This window comes from Rhinoraja longicauda, chromosome 4 (assembly GCF_053455715.1).
Source record: "Rhinoraja longicauda isolate Sanriku21f chromosome 4, sRhiLon1.1, whole genome shotgun sequence".
In the NCBI taxonomy this organism is placed as follows: Eukaryota; Metazoa; Chordata; class Chondrichthyes; order Rajiformes; family Arhynchobatidae; genus Rhinoraja; species Rhinoraja longicauda.
In genome coordinates, this window is record NC_135956.1 from 13,072,539 (window position 1) to 13,097,097 (window position 24,559).

The 24,559-nt window shown below is 42.2% G+C and overlaps 2 protein-coding genes across 6 annotated transcripts in view; both read right to left on the minus strand.

The window, feature by feature from the left end:
- lrrc69 (leucine rich repeat containing 69) overlaps nt 1–15,416 on the minus strand; it is a 35,090-nt gene extending 19,674 nt beyond the window's left edge. For 4 of the 5 annotated variants that reach the window (XM_078398502.1, XM_078398499.1, XM_078398501.1 and 1 more), the window contains exons 1-5: nt 15,218–15,416; nt 13,644–13,770; nt 4,397–4,469; nt 2,584–2,779; nt 314–385 (exon numbers count right to left, since the gene is read on the minus strand). In XM_078398502.1, the coding sequence (XP_078254628.1) occupies nt 314–385; nt 2,584–2,779; nt 4,397–4,469; nt 13,644–13,770; nt 15,218–15,394 (645 nt within the window). In that variant the 5' untranslated portion in view covers nt 15,395–15,416. The remainder of the gene's footprint in view (nt 1–313; nt 386–2,583; nt 2,780–4,396; nt 4,470–13,643; nt 13,771–15,217) is intronic. The other variant, XM_078398500.1, reaches the window with a different exon arrangement.
- A 2,554-nt stretch (nt 15,417–17,970) lies between these two features.
- The window catches only part of otud6b (OTU deubiquitinase 6B), a 79,735-nt gene continuing 73,146 nt past the window's right edge, over nt 17,971–24,559 (minus strand). The window contains exons 5-7 of the mRNA XM_078397207.1: nt 20,799–20,860; nt 18,728–18,834; nt 17,971–18,176 (exon numbers count right to left, since the gene is read on the minus strand). Of these exons, the coding sequence (XP_078253333.1) occupies nt 18,092–18,176; nt 18,728–18,834; nt 20,799–20,860 (254 nt within the window). The 3' untranslated portion in view covers nt 17,971–18,091. The remainder of the gene's footprint in view (nt 18,177–18,727; nt 18,835–20,798; nt 20,861–24,559) is intronic.

A 24,559-nucleotide genomic window follows, 5' to 3' on the forward strand; every position in this document is an offset into this window, starting at 1 on the left:
ACCAATTTCCCCAAATTCGGCAAGAACTGCCAGTGCCCAATTATTGGAATTGGTTTCCTACATATCTTTGAGATGTGGGGAGGAAACCAAAATAGCCTGGGGAAAACCACACGCCTACAGAGCGGACACGCAAATTCCACAGACAGCACTGGAGGTCAGCATTGAACCTAGGTCACTGAGGCATCAAGTCTACCACCTGTGCTGCAACACTGCCCTCTGGTGGTCTCAGGGAATGCCGTAAGGATTGGATAAAATGTGTAAAAACAATGTATCATAATACAACTGTGGATTGTATTTTGAGATTAGGATTTACCTTTGTTGGAAAGATAGTTAACAGATTTCCAGCCACATCGAGAACTTTTAAATTGCGTAGTTTGCACAATTCCTAGAAAATTGACACAAGAGCAAAAGTTACTTTCTTTACTTCTCACAAACTAGAAGACTACAGTACTGGTCTTTCCTTTTCCCTTTATAAATAACGAACAGCTTCACAACATCATTTAACAGGAATCGCAGAAGAGATTCACATTCAACTAAATGTCTAGTTTCAAGGCTGAAAATATTTTATTTGTGTACAAAAACATCTTCATGTACTTTAACTATTTTATTGAGCAATGATAATTCAGCTCTTCTAATGAAACTAGAAGAGAAGGCAATAGAGATAATCAGGGAGTTTCTTCCCAGCTGTCATCAGGCAACTGAACCATCCTATCAACAACTAGAGCGCGATCCCTAGCTACCATCTACCTCATTGGAGACCCTTGGACTATCTTTAATCAGACTTTACTGGACTTTATCTTGCACTATACATTATTCCCTTTATTTTGTATCTGCATGGCGCGGCGGTAGAATTACTGCCTACAGCGCTCGAGGCCCGGGTTCGATCCTGACTGCAGGTGCTGCCTGTACGGAGTTTGTACGTTCTCCCCATTACCACGTGGGTTTTCCCCGGGTGCTCCGGTTTCTTCCCACAGCCCAAAGACGTACAGATTTATAGGTTAATTGGCTTTGGTAAAAAAATCGCAAATTTTCCCTAGTGTGTAGGATAGAGCTAGTGTATGGGGATCGCTGGTCGGCGCAGACTCGGTGGGCTGAAGGGCCTGTTTCTACGCTATATGTCTAAAACTAAAAGTGTCCACTCTGGACGGCTCGATGGTAATCATGTATAGTCTTTCCGCTGACTCCCGGGACAACCGTGCCAATTGATGTCGAATTTTCCATCTGTGGCCGGGATTCTAGGTCCAGCCCAGAAGATCCGTTACCACAGATGACTTCCAAGGCCAGTCTCTTGGCCCCTGGGCGGCCTAGGCGGACCGTTCCGGAACCATTGGACACTTCTCAGAGGCCCTGACCTCTGCTGGTCCAGCAAAACGGATAATCCAGCAAGGCTCTGGAACCGAGCGTGCTGGAAAATCGGCGGTGGACGTATATGGAACAGCTATATTTACCAATCTAAGCTACTCAGGAATAAATCACAAACAGAAGTTTTTAACAAGTGATCCTTTTTTTTTTACAAGATATTTTCACAACGGTTATTAGCTATGAGTGACTTATATTTAACAGGCATTTTATTTTGGATTTGACAAACATCATGTTATACATACTAGCTAACCCAGTTGATTGATCCCTGACATAAAACAGAGGGTTTATGCTTCAAATCAGGGCAGGAGTACATATCCTAAACAGACATTACTGAAAGAGTGCTGTTTTGCCAAGACTTGCCAAATTCTCAACTAAGACATCACGTCAAGATCTTGTCAGCCGGCTCAAGTTGACATTTTCTCGTTGTAACGTCCAGGTTCAGAAACAGCTTCTTCCCTACAGCAATCAGGCTATTAAACACTACAAACTCCAAATAAGCTCTGAACTACATGGACATTATTTGCACCATTGTTGTTGGTTTGTTTTTGTATGTGTGTATGTATATACATGACACACACGCTAAACTTTTTTTTCTTATTTATTATATTGTTTACAGTGAACTATGTTTACATATTCTGTTGTGCTGCTGCAAGTAAGAGTTTCTTTGTTTTATCTGGGGCATATGACAATAAACATTCTTGACTATGACATTGTTATTAGATTTACAAGTTTAGTTTAGTTCAGTTTAGAGATGCAGCACGGAAACAGGCCCTTCGGCCCGCGGGTCTGCTATCCTACACACACTAGGGACAATTTACAATCTTTACCGAAGCCAATTAACCTACAAGCCTGCATGTCATTGGAATGTGGGAGGAAACCGGAGCACCTGGGGAAAACCCACGCAGGCATGGGGAGAACATACAAACTCCATACAGACAAGCACCCGTAGTCAGGATTGAACCCAGGTCTCTGGTGCTGTAGGGCAGTAACTCTACCACTGTGCCACCTTTCAGCATGCCCTTCAGAGATGTTGAGTCGCTCCCAAACTTTGCGTTCTACTTATTTTGGCGTGACTTCAGTAGAAGAACTACACAAACCTAGGAAAACTAATGCATCATCTTTTTCCATGAAGAAGAAAAACAAAAGTTGTGCGAATCCCTGAGGAAATTAATGTTAGATAGAGACGCACATATGTAGTAATGCTCTTTCACAATAACTTACTTCTGGAAGCTCCTCGATTTGGTTTCTTGGCAGAGAAAGCTTCTTTAGATTAGTCAAATATCCAATATCATGTGGAAGTAATTTAAGGTTATTGTTTGCTAAGTGTAGCTCACAAAGATGCTGCAGGAGACAAAGTTTGTTTGGAATGCTTCCCAGTTGATTGCTGTTGACGTAAAGATACTTGAGTTCCAACAGCCTGCAACATGATAAAACAGTGAAATAGTGGCACATTCTATAACTAAAATCATATTTACCAGGGATTATTTGAGAAAGTTAAATTGAGACCAATTTGGAATGATGTTGTATTTTAAGTGAGAGTTCCCCTGCACCACCATTCAAATTCAAAATGATTCCACTTCAAGGCACAATATTGCCTGATGTGGTTTACATTTAATCTAATCTATCTATCTATCTATCTATCTATCTATCTATCTATCTATCTATCTATCTATCTATCTATCTATCTATCTGTCTGTCTGTCTGTCTGTCTGTCTGTCTGTCTGTCTGTCTGTCTGTCTGTCTGTCTGTCTGTCTGTCTGTCTGTCTGTCTGTCTGTCTGTCTGTACGTACGTCTGTCCGTCTGTCCGTCCGTCCGTCTGTCTGTCTGTCTGTCTGTCTATCTATCTATCTATCTATCTATCTATCTATCTATCTATCTGTCTATCTGTCTATCTATCTGTCTGTCTGTCTGTCTGTCTGTCTGTCTGTCTGTCTGTCTGTCTGTCTGTCTGTCTGTCTGTCTGTCTGTCTGTCTATTAAAACTCTCGTTTGTGCGCTCCCGTCTAGGATTAAATCATTTACACCAAGGTGGTGGTACAGTGGCGCAGCGGTAGAGTTGCTGCTTTACAACGCCATAGACCCGGGTTCAATCCTGACTACAAGTGCTGTCTGTTTGGAGTATGTACGTTCTCCCTGTGACCACATGGGTTTTCTCCGGGTGCTCTGGTTTCCTCCCACACTCCAGAGACCTGCAAATTTGTGTGCTAATTGGCTCCAGTAAAAATTGTAAATTGTCCCTAGTGTGTAGGATAGTGCTAGGGTGGGGGGTGATCGCTGGTCGGCGCAGACTCGTTGGGCCGAAGGGCCTGTTTCCGCATTAGAAACAGATGGTACAGGAAAAGTGCATGTTGAAACAAGTCTAAAGTAAAGTAAAGTCTAGAGAAAGAAAGTCAGACTTTCTGAAAATGAATTATCAGGAGCTTTTATTAATTAGAGATTCAAGAATTGGTTAACCATGCACTATTAAGATTCTCTATGATTTAGTGAGTGTCTACACAGAATAGCTGGAGTACTCAGCGGGTCAGGAAGCACCTGTGGAGGACATAGATAGGTGACATATTAGGTTGGGACACTTCTTCAGACCCACCACTGCTCTATACAGCATATTGTAGCTGTCAAGCCAGAACGTCCAAGACTTTATTTCCAATCAGTTGCCTTAGTTAAACCAAAGCAGCAAACGATATGGTATCGTCCCCAGGATAAAATTGCAGTCTATTCAGGATAGACAATGGTTTATTCTTAAACTGTGACCCCTGGTTCTGGACTCCCCCAACATCGGGAACATGTTTCCTGCCTCTAGCGTGTCCAATCCCTTAATAATCTTATATGTTTCAATAAGATTCCCTCTCATCCCTCTAAATTCCAGTGTATACAAGCTTATTACTGTAATAATATAATGAAAAGTCACTTCTCGTACCTGTCCATTTCAGCAGGCAGAGTTGTCAGCTTGTTGTTATTCAGATTCAAGAAAACTGTTTCGGGTCGAGACCCTTCTTATTACTGTAATAATATAATGAAAAGTTACTTCTAATACCTGTGCATTTCATCAGGCAGAGATGTCAACTTGTTGTTATTCAGATTCAAGAAAACTAAGTTTCCTAAGCCCTCTGAAATGACAAAAGAAAATGTGAATTTAAAAGTTTTAAATAACAGCTTTAGAAAATAGCATTCTATATATATGCACAAGGTCAATTGGCCCAACTGCATTATTAATGTACACAGTTCTAAGTAGAGTTTTAAGAGAAAGGAGATGTAAGATCTGCATTTACTGCCTTTTAGTTTCTGGCTCAAACTAGTACTGGGAAAGAAAGACACAAAATGCTGGAGAAATGCTGGGCTAGGCAGCATCTCTGGGGAAAAGGAATAGGTGGCGTTTCGGGTCAGAACTCTTCTTCAGACTTCCGACCCGAACCTTCTCTCCGCAGATGCCGCCTGACCCGCTGAGTGACTCCAGCATTTTGTATCTATCTTCGGTATAAACCAGCATCTGCAGTTCCTTCCTGCACTAATACTGGAAAACTTAAAATTTGTCGTATTGGTCAGAAGTTTATTGTCTTGTTTATTAGCAAGTACAAATGTAAAAATGTATCTTCATGGATTAAGCGTACTATGCTTTCGATGCATTGCTGTGCCAGGCATGGAAACAGTTGAGAGTTTATTAATAACATTCCGAGAACTCCGTTATTAAATTTAGTAAACAGCAATACTAATGTTTTGGTTGGGGTAGTGCGAACTAGGGCAATGGAAATAGAGAATAAGTTTATTTATAGGTGTGATGACAACAGGTCCTAGAGTCATAGACTCATACAGCATGGAGACAGGCCCTTTGGCCCAACTTACCCATGCCAACCAAGATGCCCCTCTTAGCTAGTTCCACTAAGATGCCCCTGGAAAGAGGGAACCTTATCCCTCTAAACCTTTCCTATCCATGTACCTGTCCAAATGTCTTTTTAAATGCTGTTATAGTACCTGCATCAACTACCTTCTTTGGCAGCTCGTTGCATATTCCCACCACCTTCTGCGTGAAAAATTTGCTCCTCAATTTCCTATCAAATCTTTCCCCTCTCACCTTAAACTAATGTCCTCTGCTTCTTGATTTTGTTTCTCTGGGTAAATGACTCTGTGCATTCACCCTATCTATCCCCCTCATGATTTTATATATGTGGTAGATATATTATCAATTCAGTGCTGTAACCATCCTATGTTATAATGTTAACAAATTGCCTTTAAACGTACTTGCATTGTGAAGTAAGCATTGTTTCCCATTCTTGCTGCTTCTGTAATTGCGATATAACTTCTCATCGCTCAACTTGTAGCAATTTTACTTTTGACTGAGTTGTCATGCTTTCAAATCTAATGGAACGTTTGATTGCAATAATATTTCTGCTGTGATCTGAGGTGGCAACATTCAGAAGAGATATTAGACCAAGTCTATTCTAAAGGGTATTACTTAATAAAGCAGGGGACTTATGCCAGATATCCTGGCTGATTATTTATCAGCATCTGAAGAAGGATCCTGATCCAAAACGTCACATATCCATGTTCTCCAGAGATGCCTTTTGACCCGCTGAGTTACTCCAGCACATTGTTCTCTTTTTAAAAACTGAAACAGGTAATCTTATACATAGAAACATAGAAACATAGAAAATAGGTGCAGGAGTAGGCTATTCGGCCCTTCGAGCCTGCACCGCCATTCAATATGATCATGGCTGATCATCCAACTCAGTATCCCGTACCTGCCTTCTCTCCATACCCCCTGATCCCTTTAGCCACAAGGGCCACATCTAACTCCCTCTTAAATATAGCCAATGAACTGGCCTCAACTACCTTCTGTGGCAGAGAATTCCACAGATTCACCACTCTCTGTGTGAAAAAAAACTTTCTCATCTCGGTCCTAAAAGACTTCCCCCTTATCCTTAAACTGTGACCCCTTGTTCTGGACTTCCCCAACATCGGGAACAATCTTCCTGCATCTAGCCTGTCCAATCCCTTAAGAATTTTTGTAAATTTCTATAAGACCCCCCCTCAATCTTCTAAATTCCAGCGAGGACAAGCCGAGTCTATCCTGTCTTTCTTCATATGAAAGTCCTGCCATCCCAGGAATCAATCTGGTGAACCTTCTCTGTACTCCCTCTATGGCAAGAATGTCTTTCCTCAGATTAGGAGACCAAAACTATGCAATACTCCAGGTGTGGTCTCACCAATGCCCTGTACAACTGCAGCAGAACCTTCCTGCTCCTATACTCAAATCCCCTCGCAATGAATGCCAACATACCATTCGCTTTCTTCACTGCCTGCTGCATCTGCATGCCTACTTTCAATGACTGGTGCACCACAACACCTAGGTCTCGTTGCATCTCCCCTTCTCCTAATCGGCCACCATTCAGATAATAGTCTGCTTTCCTGTTCTTGCCACCTAAGTGGATAACCTCACATTTATCCACATTATACTGCATCTGCCATGCATTTGCCCACTCACCTAACCTATCCAAGTCACGTTGCAGCCTCCTAGCATCCTCCTCACAGCTAACACTGCCCCCCAGCTTCGTGTCATCCGCAAACTTGGAGATGTTGCATTCAATTCCCTCGTCCAAATCATTAATATATATTGTAAATAGCTGGTATATATCGGAAGCCAATGTGTGCAAATGCTGCCATGTTGCAGTATTGATTATTGCATTGAGTTTAGGTTAGTTTAGTTTATTGTCACATGTACCAAGGTACAGTGAAAAGCTTTTGTTGCACGCTAACGAGTCAGCAAAAAGACAATACATGATTACAACCGAGCCATCCACAGTGTACAGATACACGATAAAGGGAATAACATTTAGTGCAAGATAAAATCCAGTAAAGTCCGATTAAAGGTAGTCTGAGGAAATCCAATAAGGTAGATAGTAACTCAGGACCGCTCTCTAGTTGATGGTAAGATGGTTCAGTTGCCTGATAACAGCTGGGAATCTGGAGGTGTGCGTTTTCACACTTCTGTGCCTCTTGCCTGATGGGAGAGGAAAGAAGGAGTGACCAAGGTGAGGTCACTTGATGATGCTGCTGGCCTTGCCGAAGCAGCGTGAAGAGCAGATGGAATCAATGAGAGAGAGGTTGGTTTGTGAGATGGTCTGGGCTGCGTCCACAATTCTCTGCAGTTTCTTGCCTCATTACTGTAAAGAAATTTGGTATGTTCTAGAAATCTTCCCATGAGAGCAGCCTGCTGAAGTGGCTCACACCGCGACTCGTTCAATTCACATCAATTTTGATAAGATTGTGAGGTGAAGAAGAAACAAAATATAAAATAAAAATAATGCATGAAAAGAAGCAGGTGAGCACGAATGATGAGAAAGCAATGTAAGGATGTGTAAGGATTATCAAACAAATAGTAGTAGTTTTGATATACATAGGTAGGATACAACCACTAGGAAGGCGGTCAGCAGTTTCCAAGATAATCGCCGAAGCCAACTCATTCGTCAGAGGTAGGAGGAAGGCTGCAACCATAAATCCTCTCACAGCGGCCTTCATGTGCCCCCACTGCTCCCGAATATGTGTCTCGCACATGGGTATCGTGAGCCACACTCGATCCCACAAGACATGAGACTGCACAGCCATGCCAACGTCACCTACGACGGGCCACCACGTAGGATACAACAGGAATCTTTTTATCTATCACATGGTGGGAAAAATTGAGAAAAACCGAGAAGCCAAATGCCGACTGAACGTCACCTGGTCTGGTACCCCTCTCTGAGAGAAAAGATGATTTTTAAAGTTTAAAAAGTGAAAAAATATAACAACTATTTGAACCACAAGGCAATGGTGATTAAGGTGATGCTAAAATTGTTGCGCTATCGTGTACCGTTTTGGCTGTATTTTGGGAACATACTAAATATATCTAAATATATATATACGCATATACAATATGATAGTTTCAGTAATATATAGAGAGATGCATGTGGCAAAGACAATTATTACAATAGGGTATATTGTATACAAACAATTACATTATCCCATGGATAACATGGATAGTTCTGTCAGAAAAATTAATTATTTCTATCATCATTTAATCCAAAATGAAAAATTATGCATTTAAATTTTAAGATAGTAAACTGATGAGTTGAACACAAAATGCTCGAGTAACTCAGTGGATCAGGCAGCATTCTGGATGGCGTTTCGGGTCGTGTCCTTTCATTGTGCTTTTTTATATTAACCTCTGATTTAAAACATGACATATTTATGTAGATTTGTGCTGTCAATTTTAATTATATTTGAGAACAGTCAGGTATGTAAATAGAATGTGTAACTGATAGAAAATGGAACAGACATATTTCACTTGGGCAGCTTTCAACCCAGCGGTATGAACGTTTATTTCTCTAATTTCAAGTAACTCCTGCATTCCCTCCCCCTCCTCTCCTTCCCCAGCTTAGTTGTCTAACCAGTTGCACTGTCCGCATCCTTGAATCCATCTTTATCACACATTCCCAAGACAAAAATGAGCCATTATGGGCTCCACCATTCCTGAGGTCATCTGTTGATGGCCCTGAGTTGTTCTGGCCTTTTCATTCCTCCAATTTAATTCAACCCCCACCTCCCCCCCACCCCCCACCCTCACCTCTACTTTCAATCTGAAGAAGGGTTCCAACCCAAAACGTCACCTATTCTTTTCTCCCGAGATGCTGCCTGACTCGCCGAGTTACTCCAGCTTTTTGGGTCTACCTTTGGTTTAAACTAGCATCTGCAGTTCCTTCCTACACATTTTGTGGATTTCTATTTTGTTTGATGCCTGCATTGGTTTCAATGTCCCTCTCTCTCTCTTCCCCCCTCTCCTCCCCTGCCCAGCACTTTCTGTCTATCTTAGTTTTCTGCTTAACAACCTAGGTGTTGGTCTTTATTCCACTGGCTAAACCTCTCTCCATCTGATCACACAAGCAGAAAATTGTTGAGAAAAATATCTGGAAATTGGCACTTCACATTTGGTCTCTAAAAGTTAAGGGAACAAGCACAGCAATATGATCTAAACATTAATCTCAATAACACAACAGACCGAGGGATATCCAAAATGAATTACAAGGCAGAGGAAGAAAGCTGCAATACAACATTGAAAGTGACAGTGTGGTCACAATGGGAACCTTTTTTTTGTGGACTGAATCATTGTGGACTCATTCAGTAATAGCTTTACCTTCACAATGCTACTTTTCACAGGGTGCATAAATCATTTGTAATAGCCTGTTCTTATGTGGGCTTCTTGCATCAATTGGCTTAAGACGAAGTAATTAATGGGAGCTCAGGATTTTTTCAGATTAGAACTGGACTAAATCAATGAACAAAAGGGTTGTCACAATTCTACTGGTTTTATGTATCAGGGAAAAAAACTGTCACAAAAAAATATTTTTGGCAAGCAAAAGACATCCTCTTCAAATGAAGGATGACTTGCTTCCACCCTGTTTTATTGAAATAGGGGGTGGTGAATGTGGTCAATGTGGCAATCGTAGATTTTCTAGATGCGTTGGGTAGATTGTGATAGAACTACAGAAAATACGAGATACTCAGATCTAAAGTGGGACGGGTACGAGAGGGTGTGTGTCTCTGATGGGGTAAAACCAGGGTGACCATCAGAAAGGAGATGAGGAGGGATTTCTTTAATCAGAGGGTGGTGAATCTGTGCAATTCAATGCCATAGACAGCTGTGGAGGCCAAGTCAATGGATATTTTTAAGGCGGAGATTGACAGATTCTTGATTAGTACGGATGTCAGAGGTTATGGGGAGAAAGCAGGGGAATGGGGTTGAGAGGGAAAGATAGATCAGCCATGATTGAATGGCGGACTAGACTTGATGGACTGAATGACAGAGTAGACTTGATGGGCCGAATGGCCTAATTCTGTTCCTATGACTTGAATTTTTGAACCATGGAGATGAACTGTAAGGAAAGTTATCTTGGTCAATGAGTGAATGGGAAGCTTTAGAGAGTGACTTAGGTTTTAGGTTTAGGTTTATTATTATCAGGTGTATCAATGTACAATGAAAAGTTTTGTTTTGCACGCTATTCAATCAAATCGGATAATACTGTACATAAATACAATCAAGCGTAGATGGAGTCAAAGGTGGGGAGTCTGGTGGTGTGATGGACTGGCTACAACCACAACTCTCTACAATTTATTGCGATCTTTGGCAGAGCTGTTCCAAAACCTTAAGTGTCATAAGAAGAATCTGACCCGAAACGCAACCTATCCACGTTCTCCAGAGATGCTGTTTGGAGAAAAGGAATCAGTGCCGTTTCGGGTCGAGACCCTTCTTCAGACTGAGAGTGAGGGGAGAGGGAAGCCTTCATACCTCTAGCTTCCCTCTCCACTGATCAGTCTGAAAAAGGGTCTTGATCCGAAATCCCACCTATTCCTTTTCTCCAGAGATGATGCCTGCCCCTTGGAATCACTTCATTTTGTGTCTATCTTTGGTGTAAACCAGTATCTCAATTCCTTCATACTTATATGTATCGATATAGGTAATAATCGCACCTATTGTTGGAAAGTCATGCCCCTCACCACTCATCAAGCCACTAGAAAACTGAAGAGGAACCTGAGGGGCAATTTCTACCTTCATGTGATGTGGAAAGAGATAAGTTCAATTAATTTTGTGGAATACAGATACACGGAACTGCAGATGATGGTTTATCAATAAAGACACCAATGCCCCATCCTGAGGGACTAGATGCATTTCACCTCTGGCTCCTTAGCTTTACAACCTCCTGGATCGGCCAAAAGCACGGGGAAGCAAGTGCAGCAATGGTCTACAACCCAGACCTCTCTGATTTTATTGAAAAGGATTGCTGTGAATTTTCCTCTCATCAAAATCGTGTTGAAGGCACGGGCAAGGGAGAATGGGAAGCATTGTTTTATTTACTATACACATTTGATGACAGCTTGGCTAGTTTATGACCAAACAAGCTGGAAAGAGTGCAGAGATTTACGAGGAAGTTGCCAGGAGTTCAGGACCTTAGCTATAGGGAGAGGTTGGACAGGCTAGAACTTTATTCCTTGGAGCGCAGGAGGCTGAGGGGTGAAGTTACAGAGGTGTATAAAATCATGAGGGAATAGATAGGCTAAATGCACGGAGTCTTTTATCCTGGGTTGGGGAATGAAGTATCAGGCGATATAAGCTAAGGTGAGAGGACCAAGATTTAATAGGAACAGGATTTTAAGGCAGAGATAGCCAAATTTGTGATTAGAACGTGCCAAGGGTTATAGGGAGAAGGCAGGAAAATGGGATTAGGAGGCAGAGATCAGCACGTGAAGGGTGTATGGAGCAAGCTCCCAGAGGAGGTTTTGAGGAAGGTACAATAAAAACAGCATTTAAAAGACAGGTACATGGAAGGGGGTTTAGAGGAATATGGGCCAAACACAGAAAAATAGGACTAGCTTAGATGAGGCATCTTGATTGGCATGTGCAAGTTGGGCCGAAGAGCCTGCTGCCTTGTTGTATGACTCTATGATTTTAAGTGCAGCTTTCTTAATTGTTAAGATGATCCAGTTTTAGTCAACTGGAACATCATCTATTGACTAAAACATTTTATTTGAACTTCCACTATCATAAACTCATTTTACAACATTGAGGAACCTGTTGCCTATACTTGATGGATAAACCGAGCACCAAATGCAAACCAGAAACTGTTATACCCAAATAATTTGTTTCCCTGCAAGACATTATTTATTGTTGCCAAGTTTATAGCACACGTTCAGGGTGGCACAATGGTGCAGCTGGTAGAGTTGCTGCTTAACAGTGCCACGGGTCCGGGTTCAATCCTGACTACGGGTACTGCCCGTGAGAAGATTGTACATTCTCCCTGTGACCGTGTGGGTTTTCTCCAGGTGCTCCGGTTTCCTCCCACCATCCAAAGATGTACTGGTTTGTAGGTTAATTGACTTCTGTAAATTGTCCCTAATGTGTAGGATAGTGCTAGAGGTAATCGCTAGTTGGCGCGGACTCGGTGGGCCGAAGGGCCTGTTTCCACGCTGTTTATAGGTTAATAGGGCCCTGTAAATTACCCCTAGTGTTTAGGGGAGTGGATGAGAAAGTGGGATAACATAAAACTAGTGCAAACGGGTGATCGATGGTCGGCGTGCAAACGGTGGGCCGAAAGGCCTGTTTCAATGCTGTGTCTCTAAACTAAACTAATTTTGCTTTGTTTTCCAGCAAGACATTGCCTATGGCAAGAAGCGGACAGTTCCTTCTGACTCACTGTTTCCAACATCACAGAAGATCATCTTGCGCTTTAGAGCAAACAAGGAACACTCGCTTCTCCAACATTTTCACCAGGGGTTACACTCACAAAATAGCAGATTGTTCTGAGGAATTTTATTTACAGCTAGTCAGCATCATTAGAAACAGATGGCACAGGAAAAGTGCATATTGAAACAAGTCAAGTGTAGTAAGAACAAAATTTGAAATTTACATGAAAAATCAGAAAGTTTTTGATGGCACTAAACATCAAAATAGGTTTATAATTTGTAGGAGCAGAATTAGGCCATTTGACCCATCAAGTACACTCCGCCATTCAATCATGGCTGATCTATCTTTCCCTCTCAAGCTCATTCTCCTGCCTTCTCCTCATAATCCCTGACACCCGTGCTAATCATGAATCTGTCAATCTCCGTCTTAAAAATATCCATTGACTTGGCCTCCACAGCCGTCTGTGGCAATGAATTGCACAGATTCACCACCCTTTGACTAAAAAAAATCCTCCTCATCTCTTTTCTGAAGGTATGTCCTTTTATTCTGAGGGTATGGCCCTTGTTCCTAGACTCTCCCACTGGTGGAAACATCCGCTCCACATCCATGCTATCCAGGAGTAATCTTGAAGTATGGTAGGGAGGGACCTGGGGAAATGGAATCTTGATTCTAGTGATTTGTGATTCTCTACTTTTAGCTTCCCTTTTTGTAACATGACTGTCAGACTAATCTGGTGGTGTAGCAAAACCTGATAACAGTAAAACTCTGATAGTTCACTAACTGATTATTCAGTTGTAGAAACCAGTTCGGTTTAAACCAGCATTGTGCCAAACTTCGGTTTAAACCACCAGTTCCTTCCTACATTATCTATCCATGTTCACCTGAGATGCTGCCTGACCCACTGAGTCACTTAGTGTCTTTTTTTGTAAACCAGCATCTGCAGTTCCTTATTTCTATAGAAAATGTATCATTTAGTGTAACGTTTATTAATCAACAAAATAATACAAACTAAATATTATAATTAAATAGCATAGTCAATAATCTAAGAAGTGGGAGTATTTGTTATATTTACCTATCACACTTGGTGACAACTTGCCTAGTTTGTTACCAAACAGGTTTAGCCTCTTTAAGTGTGTTAGTTGCTTCAGAACTTCTGGAAGTGCTTCAAGTGAGTTATTTCCCAGGTTGAGATCAGTCAACTATAAAACAGGTGTAAAGGTTTCCCATGTATTTTGAGACATAGGTTTAAACTGTCATTGTCACTAGAGATGTCAAACAACCTGTTGCAACATTGATTCCTGGGTAACCATTCCCAATGTCCAGGTCTTACTTATGTTCATAAGTGATAGGAGCAGAATTAGGTCATTTGGCTCACCGAGTCTACTCCACCATTCAATCATGGCTGATCTATCTCTCCCTCTCAACCCCCATTCTCCTGCCTTCTTCCCATAACCCTTATCACCCGTTCTAATCAAGACCTATCAATCTTCACTTTAAAAATATCCATTGACTTGGTTGGCCTCGACAGCCTTCTGTGGCAATGAATTCCCCAGATTCACCACCCTCTGACTAAAGAAATGAAGAAGGGTCTCGACCAGAAACGTCGCCCATTCCTTCTCTCCGGGGATGATGCCTGTCCCGCTGAGTTACTCCAGCATTTTGTGTCAACTTTAATTTAAACCAGCATCAGCAGTTCCTCTCTACAAATTCCTCCTCATCTTCTGTCTAAAAATGCGTCATATTTAGGCTAATTATAACCAGCCTCTTCAATTTGGTGGCAGCACCATTTTACGTGCCTCATTCCAGATTCTTTCAATTTCAATCAAATCATCTTTTGCGCATCCTAGGCCTCCTCGACACTCTCAGAGTTCACATTGCTGGAGCTGGAGCAAACCAGACTGCTGAAGGAAAAAAACCTGCTCAGATTGCAAACCGCGCTTTTGCGGTTGCAGCTCCTAGACTGTGGAACAGCATCCCTCTCCCCAACAGAACTGCCCCCTCCATCGACTCCTTTAAGTCCAGGCTCAAAACCTATTTCTACTCCCTAGTGTTTGAGGCCCTCTGAGGGGGCGCTGTGAACTGTTTATGTATGTGCTGTTATGTTTGTGTGCCATTGTATGTTCGTTCTTAGTACCTGAACTGATGTACAGCACTTTGGTCAACGTGGGTTGTTTTTAAATGTGCTATACAAATAAAATTGACTTGACTTATTGATGGGATGCAGACAACACGCCATGCAGCATCAAAGACTGCAAGTTTAGGTCTTCATTGGGTGGGGTTTGGAACTGAAGGGCGTGTCTAGGGCAGCGATGAGGGCGGGATTATGCAAATAGAGCGGCGTGACCCTGGATAATGGACGGTGCTATGTAAATAGAGCAGCGTGCCCCTGAACAATGAGCGTGGTTTATGTAAGTAGAGGGGCATGGCCGTGTGTAATGGGCGGGGTTTATGTAAATACATGGGCGTGGTCCTCAACAATGAGCGGGGTTTAGGTTAATACAGGGGGCGTGGTCGTGTGCAATGGGCGGAGTGTATGTAAATAGATGGGCGTGATCACGGACAATGGGCGGGGTTTATGTAAATAGAGGGGCGCGGCAAAACTCGGCCGGAACGGGCGGTAATGGCGGCTCCGCCCCCCCCCCTTACGTTGTCGAGTGTCTGCAGCTCCACCGGCAGCTCGGTGATGAGATTATTCCTCAGCTGGAGCCGGGTCAGCGCACGCAGCCTGCCCACCGCTTTGGGCACCAGCCGCAGCTTCTTGCCGCTCAGGTCCAGGTTTCGCGCGTTGCCCCGCAGCGCCCGCAGCACCAGCGAGTCTGCCATAGCCGGCCCAGTGGCCGTGCCGTCTCCATGGCGACGGCGGGGCGCGCCCCCTCTGGCGGCCGGTGGACCGAGCTGCAGCCCGTCACCGTCACCCGGTCCTCCAGACCCACCCCTCTCCCTCGGTCCTCCAGACCCACCCCTCTCCCTCGGTCCTCTAGCCCCGCCCTCTCCGACCGGCGGAGCGCACCCCCTCTGGCGGCCGAAGGACTAACGTGCAGTCCTGTATCATCACTCATCATCATAGACCCAAAAAACTGGAGAGAACATTGAAACAGAGAAAATAGGTGCAGGAGGAGGCCATTCGGTCCTTCGAGCCAGCACCACCATTCAATGTGATCATGGCTTATCATCCACAATCCTACCCCGTTCCTGCTTTCTTCCCATATCCCTCGATTCCGTGAGCCCTAAGAGCCATATCTAACTCTATCTTGAAAAGGAATGGGTGACGTTTTGAGTCGAGACCCTGCTTCTGGATGGTTTTCTGGGTTTTCCTCAGACTGGAGAATCCTAAGAGGCTAATTGCCTCCAGCCATGGTTACAATCCCCTGATTCCATCAACTATCATAAGGTCATACGTGATAGGAGCAGAATTAGGCCATTCGGCCCATCAAGAATAGTCCACCATTCAATCATGGCTGATCTATCTTTCCCTCTCAATGCCATTCTCCTACCTTTAGACTTTATGGGTGGAAGCAGGCCCTTCGTTCATGTTTTCAAGAGAGAGTTAGATTTAGCTCTTAGAGCTAAAGGGATATGGGGAAAAAGCAAGAACAGGTTACTGATTTTAGTTGATCAGCCATGATCATATTGAATGGTGGTGCTGGCTCAAAGGGCCGAATGGTCTAATCCTGCACCTATTTTTCTGTTTCTAATATTGTGAAGCTATTGTAAATAAGGACATAATTGTCAACTGCAACATACGTAGAAGGACTTTAAAAAATATATATACTCGTTCGTGGGATGTAGACGTTGTGAGCAAAGCTAACAATTATTGTCTATCCCTCTAAATAAAACACAAAGCGCCAAGGGAGCACAGTGGCGCAGAGTTGCTGCCTCACAGCGCCAGAGACGCTGGTTGTACTGACTATGGGTGCTGTCTGTGCGGAGTTTAGATGTTCTCCCCGTGACCGCGTGGGTTTTCTCCGAGATCTCCGGTTTCCTCGCACGTTCCAATGACGTACAGGTTTGTAAGTTAATTGGTTTTGGTACAAAATTGTGAAATTGTCCCCAGTGTGTAGAACAGTGCAAGTGTATGGGATGATTGCTGGTCGGCACGGAGTCGGTGGGCCTAGTCGATAGGCCACTGGGGAGAATAAAATGGGGTTAGTGTAGTGTCAATGCAGTGGACGTTTGGTTGGCACAGATTTGGTGGGCCAAATGGCCTGTTCCTCTGCTGCATGTCTCAAAGATTTTAAAGTTGATTAAAAAGTTGAAATGATAGGGCAGCACAGTGGCATAGCAGTAGAGCTGCTGCCTTACATCCCCCCCCCTAAACTCAGCGGGTCAGACAGCTTCTCTTGAGGACAGACGTTTCTGACTAGGACTCTTCCACAGCCTGACTGAAGTTGGGGGAGAAAGCTGGAAAAGAGGTGGGGGTGGGACAGAGTGTGCACAAGTTCCTAAGTGGGATCTGATCCGTGTTGTTTCAAAGGACTGTTACCAGTTCAGTATCAGATTCTCTTCCCAAATGGGGCCCATGAACCAGATGTATTTTTAGACAACAATTCAGTAATTTCACAGATACCCTTTTAGATTCCTGTGTCAAATGACTTGAATTTAATTTCCACAATCCTCGACATGCATCAAAGTCATGCTTCCTGGTCAATAGTCCATATCATCAAATACGAATCAGCAACTTAACTATGGTGCAATTGTGATGCAGACTACAAATTCTATTTCTCTCTCAAACCCAATCACTGTTCACCTAAAACGAGTGGCGTGGTGGTCGAGTTGCTGCCTTAGAGACTCGTGTTTGATCCTGACTATGGGTGCTTGTCTGTACAGAGTTTGTACATTCTCCCCGTGACCTGCGTGGGTTTTCCTCGGGTGCTCCGGTTTCCTCCCACACTCCAAACACATACGGATTTGTAGGTTAATTGGCTTGGTACAAGTTAAATTATCCCGAGTGTATGTAAGATAGTTTTAATGTGCGGGGATCGCTGGTCGGCACAGACTTGGTGGGCCGAAGGGCCTGTTTCCACACTGTATCTCTAAACTAAACCAAACACATTGAAAAGATTTGACATGATGTTGCCTTCACGTTATATGTTCTCTCCGTTCTCAGGGAAAAAAGAACAAGCAAAGTTGTATTTCAAAACACAATGGCACAAAAACCATCAATTGTTCTTAATAAAAGATCCTCCGGATATCTTGCCTCCCAATTTCAACAGAAAAGTAAAATAACTTTCTGACGAGATTACATAATCTCTGCTACTTTTATTTGTATTGTGATGCACAGTACACTCAGAATGACAAGATCATTAAAACATTTAGTCCCTCTCATGGCATGCAGTCTCCATTTGGCTTTTACGGGTCCTCTCACAATTAAATGATGCAGCCAAGAGAAACAAGTCGGATATGCATTATTCTTCTTCAATTTTCCATATGAACTGTGCACAACTTTGATTTTCAATTCCACAGGAAAAGTACAACATTGAGCAAATGAAACACTGATTAATATGGAAACGCTGATGGTAATTAGCTTACGTCTTCAGTAGCTGCTTCATTTAATTGTTCTACGGAGTTATAATGTTCTCCTAATCCATATGCATGTCTCATGTACCTATAAGCAAAGACAATTTAAAAATGTAAGAGTGTATGATATGCAGCAGTTTAAAGGAATAAACAAGATCAATATGTTATAATAACCCAACTCCAAATCATTTTTTTGGAATTAACAACCTACTGTAAAAATAGATCTTTCCTCTAATTAGCAAAAATGCAAAAGAGTTTCTATTAAAACTGCTAGCAATTCTGCAAATATTTTTAATGTTAAATCGACTATTTAGTATTTGATCTGCACTTAGCCAAAATAATGTTAGTGCTTGTATTTAGAGCTGCAGCATCTGTAGTTATGTAAATTATATAATCCCTCCCCCACACTAGTTCTCCGACTAGGGTGTCATCCTGATTAAATTTACTGTTATTTTACTGATTGTAAACCTAAGCAGATCACGGGGAGAATGTACAAATTCCATACAGACGGCACCCGCGGTTAGGATCAAGCCCGGGACTCTGGTGCTGTAAGACAATAATCTACCACTGCGTCACCGTACCACCCTATAATATTGAAGTGTTTTCTTGTAATTAAATCCAAAAATAAAAATCACTCACACAAGAATGATTGGGTTCTTGCCATATTCTTCACCGATTGTGATTGGAGTAGAGTCTGCTTGTACAACCTCCATTGGCATTTTCAAGACGTGTGATAAAGCCCTCAGCTGTAAGAGATTAAACAGAGATATACAAGATGAACTTGGATATCTATTGTTGCAACTTTTAAATGCGACCAAAAAAAATCTATGGTCTTTCCATCCTTAGGATACAAATTCCATTTAAACAGAAGCAAGAAAGAACTAAGAAACAAAGAACTGCAGATGCTGGTTAATATACAAAAGGACGCAGAGTGCTGGAGTAACTCAGTAGGTCGTCATCTATTCCCCAGGGATGCTGTCTGACCTTCGGAGTTACTCCATCACTTTGAGCAATAAAGATCTAAATTGTTCTTCAATGTTCTAAAAAAATCTGACAACTGTTTGAAATATACAACTAGAAATGTTTAAGGCAGAGGAAAACTGTAAAGCAAGATGATTTGCAATTAGTGGAAAAAGTCACCCAGGCTAAAATGGTTCTTTTGACTCAGAAGTCAATGGCTGGTGAAAACACGATGGTGTTTAACAAAAGGCCGAAGTGCCAGGATCTGGTTTAGAGCTCCAAAATTGGAGTACCATTTTCATTGTGTGAAAGGGAGACTTAGTGATAAAACAATGTAAAGAACCAAATCAGAGCAAGACTGGTCTGAAGGGTCTCGACCTGAAACACCACCCATTACTTCAATCCAGAGATGCTGCCTGTCCTGCTTTTTTTTTTTCCTGGTCGGATGTGCAGCACTTTGGTCAACGTGGGTTGTTTTTAAATGTGCTATACAAATAAATTGACTTGACTTGACTTGACTTGCTGAGTTACTCCAGCTTTTTGTGTCTTTCTTCAAAGCAGGACTATCCATGGTTAACTTCTACCAGAAAATGAAGAGACATTTACATTCTTATTCCTTTTCATACTTTTCAGATTTTCTAACAGACTACTGAAAGATTAATTGATTGAAAGATATAGCACGGAAACAGACCCTTTGCCCCGAGTCCATGCTGACCATTGATCTGCCATTCATAGATGGACACAAAATGCTGGAGTAGCTCAGCTGGACAGGCAGCATCTCCAGAGATGCTGCCTGCCCCACTGAGTTACTCCAGCATTTTGTTTCTATCCTCGGTTTAAACCAGCATCTGCAGTTCCTTCATGCAGATCTCCCATTCATACTAATTCGATGTTATCCCACTTTCTCCCTATACACCAGTGGCAATTTAAAGAGGCCAATTAACCAACAAACCTGCACATCTTTGGGTGGTTGGAGGAAACCAGAGCATCTAGAGGAAATCCATGTGGTCATATGGAGAACGGGCAGATTCCACATAGACAGTACCACAGATCAGGATCAAACCTGAGTCTCTAGTCAGCTGAGTCTCTAAATTCAGCGTCAGTGTTATCTAGCCACTAGCAGTCTCAATTTTTTTTTCTTCATTCAATAATTTGCTTTTGGGGTTTACATAAACACTTCTCCATAAAGATATTGCACTTCTCGTCAATGCTGTCTTGAGAAATTCTACCACTATACACACCCAATTTCTGGTAAAACCAACGATTACTGTACATTGCTCATTTAGCTTTAATGCCAAATCTGTGAAATTTATTCGTTCACTTTGAAATTCAGAATAATTTGTACTCTTTTGTTTTTATTAAAAATGCAGAATCAAATAACTTGCTTCAAGATCGTGTTTAGATTTTTTTTTATACAAAGAATACTAAAGCCGGCGTGGCAAAATGCTTAAAGAATGTGCATTGTAATCTCAATCAAATCTGCTAAATTATACTCCTCCTCAGTACCAGGATTGGTACACAATGTTTATCATGCTGCTTATGATAAGCTGAAGGACATTATTCCAGTGAATAAACCTGACTCTAGGTTGACAATTTGCTTCTATTATCGAAATGTCAGGATATGATCTGAAAGTAACTGGAGTAAAAAAAATATATATGGATAGGGAGGGTTTAAGAGGGATGTGGGCCAAATGCACGCTTATGGGACTAGCCCATAGACAAGTTGGGCCAAAAAGGGCCTGTTATTTACCTCAAGTTGTCCGCCCCATGCCACTGTATGGGCCACTTCATGACAGTACTTCTCAAATTCATCTGAAATTAGAGGTATTTTTGAAAAGTATGACAACAATAACAAATTGTAAGACAACACAGTATGATACAAACCAATTTATTTCCTCCACACTAATTATTATTTTCTTTTGGTAATGTTTGGATTTGCTGCTCTTCCAGTTTGTACTCTGGCAGTGGAGGAGGTTGAGGGTAGCCAGGTTGGTACAAGAATAGGGAGGGAAACAAGTGGCTTGCAACTAGGAGCTCCGTCTGGTCCTGGCAAGTGTCCGGCGAAACGATCGTCACGTCTACTTCGGCTCTCACCGATGGAGAGGAGGCCACAGGGAACACCAAATGGAGTAGATAAGGTGGCAGGAGGCTCAGGTAAAACTTCTGCCTCTCCAGGAAGAGCTTTAAACTTGAGAGATACAGTGCAGCAACAGGTCCTTCGGACCACCGAGTCCGTGCCGACCAGCGATCACCCTGTACACCAGCATTATCCTACACTCACTCGGGACAATTTACAATTATACCGAAGCCAATTAACCTACAAACCTGTACGCCTTTGGAGTGTGGGAGGAAACCGGAGCACCTGAAGAAAACCCACACAGGTCGTGGGAGAATGTACGACCTCCGTACAGACAACACCCATAGTCAGAATCGAACCTGGGTGCGCTGTTAGGCAGCAACTTTACGACTGTGCTACTGTGCTGGCCTCAGCTGTCCAAGTCCTTGACTGGAGGCGAGAGGGAGGTGTCGGGACAGGTATTGCATCTCCTGCAGTTACAGGGACAGGTGTCTGGGGAGGAGGAGGTGTGGCACAGATTTTGAAACCCAGAGAAAAAAATAGGAGCAGAAGTTTTCCAAAGCCTCACCATTAAAATGTATTGAATTTCTATCACTGTTCCAATATTACTTTTTTCCCCCCCATACCCACCATCTTTCAGAAATAAAAAGTACCAAATGTGCTCGAGAGAATAAATGTAAATGAGGATGAAGTCCTTAAAGATCCAAAAACTATTTAAACTGTGGTTTGTGTGTTATTTATTAATTGGTGACCCTTGGACTATCTTTGATCAGACTTTACTGGCTTTATTTTGCATTCAACTTTATTCCCTTATCATGTATCTACACACTGTAAACGGTCAATTGTAATCATGTATTGTCTTTTCACTGACTGGTCCGCACACAACCAAAGCTTTTCACTGTACCTCAGAACACGTGACAATAAACTGAACTGATTATTCCAAAATGTTGAAAGCTATTAAATTTAAATGGCACAGGATTGCTAAGAAGTGATTGAGGAATTCTCATTTTTAGGCAGGATGGCACCTCAGGAACATTCCAAGAAAATGCAAAGCCACTAAGCAACCCGTTTGTGTCATTATCACCTGATTTATATATTTATAAAACCAAAACATTCTAAATATGAAAACAGAACGTAAATGGAAAAAAATGACAAAGTGGCACACAAGATTTTTTTACATGATTTCCCTTCTGATATCAGGCTTCTAACCTGTTTTCCTATTAGCTAGTGCCAATCTTCCAACCAAAGATAATAGAGGAGCAAGGTGAACCACTCCGTTGAAATCACCTATACTGAAGTGTAGTGCTCAAAGGAGTGTAACATCCACCATTTTAGTAAGCAAAACCTGCCGTTCGCTATGCCTCTCGCAGTGTAATTAGTGTTTTGGGGGAACAGTATATGCGATGATACCATAAAAATGCAGAATATATCTCATCTATCAATTCACAGATTTTTGTTATTTTTCTTTTTAAATGTTTCTGCAGGTTTCTGCCTACTAAAATGGCGCCATGACGTACTACGGTTTTTAGGGTCGAGTGGTCTATCTTGCTCTGCTCTATTATCTTTGCTTCCAACCTACTTCTTAGCAGACATTGCACTTTTTCCTCTGGAACTGTAAAATTACAATGGTGAAACCTATACTTAGCACTCCAGTATTTTTCTCCTGGCTCCACCTGCTGTACCTGTGTATGGCTTGCTTATATTTATGTAAAGTACTATCTGATTTAATTATTTCTCTATACATGTGACAATAATAAACCAACACTATCTTTGTATACATCTTCATCTGTATCATTAACCAGACGCCATTCCAACAATGTTTTCATATCATTTGTGCCTGAATATTATTGTGTGAAGTAAAAGTGCTTTATTTAGTTACTCATCTGAGCCAAATAAGATTTTACATCCATGTTTGGCCTACCTTTAAAAGACTTTATCATGAACACAGAAAATCCCATACTCAGGAATCAAGGCGGCTCTGTAGAGAGAGAGAGAAACAAAGTTGTTTCAGGTAAGCAATGGAAAAAGTTAGAGATGTGACTAGTTTTGAACAAATGCAGAGGCATGGAAGTGTTGCAATAATGGGCAAGGCATGAGAGAATAAATTCTATTCTCTCTCTTCCCAATCCTCCTTTTCCTGCCTCAGTTCTTAAAACAAAACATGTTACATCTCAAACTTTCCCAATACTGATGATCCAGAATGTTTACTTTGTTTCTTTCTCTATAATTTCCACCTGAACATTTTCTATAATCATCTGTTTATTATGGTAGAGGCAAAGCCCAAGCCAGAGTGTCATTCCACATCATCTGCACATGTGTCAAGAAAATGAGTTGATGAAAAATTGTGTGTTTATTTTGTGTGTTGGGAGGCACAGTGGCGCAGCGGTAAAGTTGATGCCTTACAGCGCCAGAGACCCGGGTTCGATCCTGACTACGGGTGCTGTCTGTACAGAGTTTTTACGTTCTCTCCCTGACCGGGAAGCTCCTGTTTCCTCCCACACTCCAAAGACGTACAGGTTATTTGGCTTGGTATAATTGTAAATTGTCCCTAGTGTGTGTGTAGGGTAGTGTTAGTGTGCGGGGATCGCTGGTCAGTGCGGACTCTGTGGGCCGAAGGGCCTGTTTCCACGTTGTATCTTTGAATTAAACTAAACTAAAAGGACACAGAGTGCTGGAATAACTCAGCAGGTTGCTGGAGAACGTGGATAGGTGACATTTTGGGTTGAGACTTTTTTTTCTGGATAGGAAACATTTCAGGTCGAGACCTTACTTACTAACTTACTTCCCTCCTCACCCAACACAAATTGCATGAGAGTGATTTTATTCTGTAACTAAATTTTCAGCCAATGATTTGCGACTTCTGCAAGGGGCAAATTTCCATACAAACCCAAACAGCCGTAACACAGCGGTTACAGTTGCAGTTAGTCTTGAAATTTAGTAAAAATAAAATCCCTTCACTATGTAGATACAAGACACCGCAGATGCTGGTTTACAAAATCGACACAAAGTGCTGGAGTAGCTCAGCAGGTCAGACAGCGTCCCGACTTGAAACATTACCTCCGCTTTCGACCCGAAACGTCACCCGTCTAAAGAAAAGTCCCGACCCAAAAGATCCATGTTCTCCAGATATGCTGTCGGACCCGCTGAGTTACTTTGTGTCATTTTTTCCCTTCACTATAATAATGTTAGCCCTGAATGGAAAACTTTAAACTGTGACTAAATCTTCAAACAACAAGACACATTTTTTTTGGCTTGAAAATGACTGTGGTGGAAGGACACCAGCCTGAAGAAGGGTCTCGACCTGAAACGTCACCCATTCCTTCTCTCCAGAGATGCTGCCTGGCCCGCTGAGTTACTCCAGCTTTTTGTGTTTATCTCCAGTTAAACCAGCACCTGCAGTTCCTTCCTATACACCTTATTTATAGTTAACATTT